The sequence below is a fragment of the Triticum dicoccoides genome, chromosome 5A (assembly GCF_002162155.2).
Source record: "Triticum dicoccoides isolate Atlit2015 ecotype Zavitan chromosome 5A, WEW_v2.0, whole genome shotgun sequence".
Classification (NCBI taxonomy): Eukaryota; Viridiplantae; Streptophyta; class Magnoliopsida; order Poales; family Poaceae; genus Triticum; species Triticum dicoccoides.
In genome coordinates this window covers 162,675,197-162,680,527 of record NC_041388.1, presented here as the reverse complement: position 1 = coordinate 162,680,527, position 5,331 = coordinate 162,675,197, and the positions used below count along the sequence as shown (strand labels likewise).

The following is a 5,331-nucleotide window of genomic DNA, read 5'->3' as shown; positions in this document are numbered from 1 at the left end:
CTTCCTAGTCATGTATCTTGATATCACTTGGGCCTGTTTAAGGCCCAATTCGCCAACAGCCTAACCCGGCCCCTCTAGGGCGGGTTACACCATGGGGTTATATCCCCAAAAGTAACATTACTTTATGAACAGGTAATGCTAACTCCTCGGTCTGAGACAAATCTCTCGCAGCGAAGAAGATCATAGTCTCTTGCTGGCAAGTATTTGCTCGGAACACAAAGATATTTCTCTCACAACTTTTATAGGTTTTGACTAAGCATCACAACGGATCTAAGCTTCGAGAACCTATACCCCTCTTAATAGTACGGAGGTCCTATGACTCAAATAAACGAAAGAAGAACAACAAAAATGAATACTACGTCTTCACTTTGTCTTCGACTTCCGTTTGCTGTAGTCAATTTCTTCGGACGCCAATACTAAATCAAATGCTTCGCTTCAGCAGTAAATTTTTGAGAGGTAATTCCTTCACTTCAATCTTCTCGTCTACATGTCTTCATCAAAATGTAGCTCTTTCTTCTCTGCAACGCAGATATACTTTGGTGAAGTTCTTCGAACTTGACACCGGAGACAACATTCTTTTCGGCTCTGTATGGACTATTTCTCTCTGTATGCACTAGCAAACAAATCAGTTCATACCTGTTTCTGTCAACAATCTCCAAAACAAAGGTAGGCAGATATTGCACCAACCGTCATATAATTTTTCCTTATATTTCTCCCACTATGTTTTAAAGGAGTTTTCAACGGCATATCAGATTGCAATCTTTTCCCTTTTGTGATTTCTCACGAAGTTTCTCATAAAAGGTTTTTAACGAGGCGGCATATGCAATACTTTCTTTTTCCTCATTGGGGTTTTTAAAGGAAAGTATACAAAGCATATTTATTGTTCTCCAAATTCACCAATGAGTTTTATCCTTCTTCAAAGTTTTTCTCATATGAATTACCAAGGAGTCAGCAATCATAATAAGCTGCATCATTTTGTCCTTATTATTTTTCCACTGGGTTTAAAGAAGTTTTAGCAACATATCAGCACTATTGTCCTCATATTTTCCCCACATGGTTTTTGTGGGGAGACTCTCAAGATTTTACAAAGGATTTCTCAAGATGGAAGACGAATATACAAGACACCTTCAATGATGTTCAAGAAGCCTTTAATGACGATCAATAAGCGGTGTTATACAAGCACGAGTGTTTGGAATAAATTAGCACATGTCTATTATTAATTAGCACTAAATAATTAACAAAATGTCATTAGCAAGGGGTGTGTCCAACCCCGAAGAGTCATGCCCATTCTCTCTATATATTGTCAAAAGGCACATGTTCTGGAGGGATGCTTTCGAATAGACACCTCTTCTTCCCATCTCTTCTAGATGTATATATATACTTGAGAATCAATAGAAACCGGGACTAATCGTCCATTCACTTTCAATCTCCTTTTACTCTAATAGGTCCTATCTCCAATGGAGCATGCCGTTTGGAAGGTTCGGGCGGCGCCAAAAGTGAAGTTCTTGTGGTTGGCAATTCAAGATCACATTTGGACGGCCGATAGACTCGTCAAAAAAGGGTGGACAAATTGACATTTGCCTGCTTTGCAAAAGGATAGAAGAATCCGGTAATCACATATTCTTCCAATGTAGGTACACGATCTGGAAGTTGGTTATTGACAACCTCCAACTGATGAGCATGGACACATCTTTGTGGCATCTTGAGCACAATATGGGCCAATCATTTTAGGGCCATGGCTTCTTTCACCATGCTTGTGCCTTGGTCGATTTGGAACGAGAGAAACACTCGGGTCTTCTAGCACAAGAGTACCCCCTCCCCCGATCTTGCTTAACATGGTCATCAACGAAATGAAGTTTTGGGTCACAGCAGGTGCCGAGAAATTAGGGTCATGTTGTTGGGAGAATAATCTCATTGTATGTATTTCCTAACTCAATCTATATTCTCTCTTAATTAATATATGGGGCAAATCTTTTGCCTCGGTTTCAAAAAAATTTAATGATGCGAACAAAATTGATGCTAAAGCCTTGCTGCAGCAAGATCGCTTCAAGATAATGCCACTCTACACGATTGTATCTAGCTTACTGCACATGAATAATCCTACCCTTTCTTCCATCTTCTCATAGAGTGAGCACTTTCAATGCAACAAGAACATCTACACGACTGGTCTTTGGTAAAAAGAAAACCCACTGGATAGTTGCAGGTATCATGCTCCCGTAGCTTTGTACAAAAGAAGTGTAAGCAAAATACCTACCTTGCCAGACAAACACTGTCTATAGATTGTACAGTAACAGGCGACACACTTCTAGAAGACAGATTGGGCAATACATAACTCTCTGAATAGGCGTGTATAGCAGTGACTAAAAGGATGTACATTTCACTGACAAAAATCACAACTGAGTTAGGTGACCAAACTGCATCGCATGATCAAAAGAAAACAAGCTTCCACACACCATCAACAACCTGAAAAGGGCACGGAAGAAAAGTGTCAAGACAAGGCCCAACACCAATCAAAATAACGTGCACCAGAGTAGAACTATGGTGATCATAGAATAAAACAATAAGAAGTCACAATTGAAGTTTTGTTCTAAATTATATCCCCATCATCAATTTTCACTTCATACTTTCTGACAGTTCACGAAATCAAACACTGCAGTAGCACTTCTCATTACAGACTTTACAAAAGAAGTGTGCGGAAATGAAGCTGGTCTCTGTTCCTCATATTGGGCCCCTTATAAGAAGAAAAGAGATTGAAAATTATAATGAAGAACGGAACGCTGACCATTATAATGCATTTCTTATCTGCAGTGTTCATTTATGTTCCTTCAGAATAGTTAAACATCCGAAAAATGAAAACCAATCCTACTTAGACTTAGACAGGCGGTGGCTACTTAACAGTACAGTTTTTCATCCGTTTACATTACCAGATAACACAATCACATAGGAAATGGAAGACCCTCGGTATGATTCAGTGAGTATTCATACTTACACGCTGAAAGTTGCAAGGACACATACGATGATTTACCCCATCTGCCACTGTACAATCGAAAGCTCAGAAGGTAAGTATCCAACAGAGAAATGAATCTCACAAGGTTAAACTTTAGGCTTAACGTAAACACGTAGTCACTACTCAAGTAGGATAAAATACCTTCAGAACCGGCTCTCCTTGGTTTGATGATGTCTTGGCCTCCTTCATAGCTTTAATATGTGCTCGTGCTGCTCGTCCAGCAGCTGACTTTTCATATTCCTGCTGCCTGAAGGTTAAAAAAACTAAATTGTGACCACGCTACTTCAGGTTGAGTTAATAAAGTATGAACAGTCCAAAGTTGTAATAGGACTTTGATTCACAGCAGACACCATTGAAGCTTACCAACATGTCTGATGTAAGCTATAAAAGAATCATTATACAAACATAAGAAAAAAATACATGGCGGTAAGGGAGGGGGAGGGGGGGTCTGAAGCTGATGTACCGCACATAGATGTTGGAAAGAAATACGTCTGTAAACTAAAAGACCAAATGAACTGGTAGATGTTGTTAAGAGATGCAAGTGCGTGATCTAAACAGAACAAGATATTGCATGACATAAACTTCCTGAAAAACGAACTTATTCATTTCAACAACAACAGTAATGACTCGAAAGCAACCGTTGACCAACACAAACAAGCATATTATACCATAATAAAACCAAATAAAGTTTTTTTCTGATAGAAAAACACAGAAATCTTGAACATGTATACTTGACGACTGCATCCTGAACTTTATTCCCAAGCATAAAGTACACAAGGAGAATGGAATCTTTGTATTACCACACAATTCTGATAATCCAATTATACCTAATCAATCCAACTTAAATCTAGAACCAGATCTGGGAAATACATCTTCTGAAATTAATTGCAGTACCCAGCACAATCATTTTAGCAAAACAATAGGTGATTTCTGAAACAGGTTGTGACAAACCAGAATCACAACTCCAGGAGGAGATAAAGAGCCAAAGATGGAATTAGTCAGCAGAATGTTTGAACAATCGGAGCGGCTTGGAATCGGAGTGGTCAGACACATATAATTGCTACTCTTAAGATTTCAATGAGATGGTTGAACCGCCTTATGATAAGTACAATGAGTGGAAAAACACTTGTTGCAGCACAATCTGCTAAGTCTACATACCGATGTGGTTGATAGAGCAGTCTGAAAATTTGAAGACAGATAAATTGCAGATACCACAGTGATGTCATCATAGGAACCATTGCTTCAGAAGTCAAGGTAGTACAGAAAACAAAGATCAGTAAGTGCTGATTGTAAGTTTCCTCCAGTGAGGCCATTGTTGTTACGGCGATGTCTGAGTAGTGCGCCGCGATTCAAGAAGGGGCCAACTCCATCCGGTTCCATGAACTGCTTCAGGGACGAACATCTAGATCCAACCTGGTGAACTCTGGCAGTCTCGAAACCTATCCGATCCGATAAACCTTGAACCCAATCCGGCAAGAATCAGGGCATCCCACCAAGAAACCAGGGCGACACGGAGCATGGTCGGGATTATACCGCGTTGAACGGCCGAATTCTTCGCTCCTACTACTATCCAACAACCAAACCTACCTGATCGGCCCTTAGAGTTCGAACCAACAAACTAGGATCAGGATTTGAGCTCCTTGGAGCAGAAGGCGGCGGTTACCTCTTCTGGGCGGCCTCGGCGGCCCTTGCGCGGGCCTCCTGCGCCTCGAGGCGGTCGGCCTCCGCCCGCTGCTCCTTCTGCGCCGCCCCGAAGCATCCGCACTGCCCCATTGTCAACTCCCTCCCCCTTCGCTGGTCCTTGGCTGCTTCGCACCAGCCGCGTGATTGCTTGGATTGCTGTTTCTTTTGCGTTTTCTGCTTTTTGGGATATGCGATGATGTGCACAAGAAGATCCGGCGAAAAGGAAGAGGGGCTTTTGGAGATTCTAGAAAGCCGGGGAGGGCCTGCAAGTCAGCTTTTTATTTTGTAAGGAAGCCTCTTGCCACTTTATTGCAAATTTGAGAGTGTTACATCATTCAGTACATGAGGTATTAGAAAATTAGGCGGAACAACATCCCACCAAATTAATTCTTTTGAGTCATAAGCATGACTCGTTAAAACATGTGCCAACTTATTTACTTTCCTAGGGCAATGACGGAACTGAATCGATGACATCTTATGTACAAGTTGGAAAGCATCATATAAAATAGCAGTATATGCTGCCAGTTGTTATGCCCGGATAATTAAGCTACAGTAACCTCTGCTAATGATGCCATGTCACCATGATTACTGTTGTTAAATCCGCGATGGTTCAATCCCGTTTAAGTTCAAATTCAAATTTC

General features: G+C 40.9%; 1 protein-coding gene across 1 annotated transcript; it reads right to left on the bottom strand.

Annotated features, from left to right (window-relative positions):
* Positions 1-2,111: 2,111 nt before the first annotated feature.
* Positions 2,112-4,954, bottom strand: LOC119300634. Its single transcript, XM_037577536.1, has 4 exons — positions 4,671-4,954; positions 3,149-3,254; positions 2,990-3,036; positions 2,112-2,463 (listed from the first exon to the last, which is right to left on the bottom strand). The coding sequence occupies exons 1-3, from the start codon at positions 4,778-4,780 to the stop codon at positions 3,022-3,024; spliced, it is 231 nt and encodes a 76-aa protein (XP_037433433.1). The 5' UTR covers positions 4,781-4,954; the 3' UTR covers positions 2,112-2,463; positions 2,990-3,021.
* Positions 4,955-5,331: the final 377 nt, after the last annotated feature.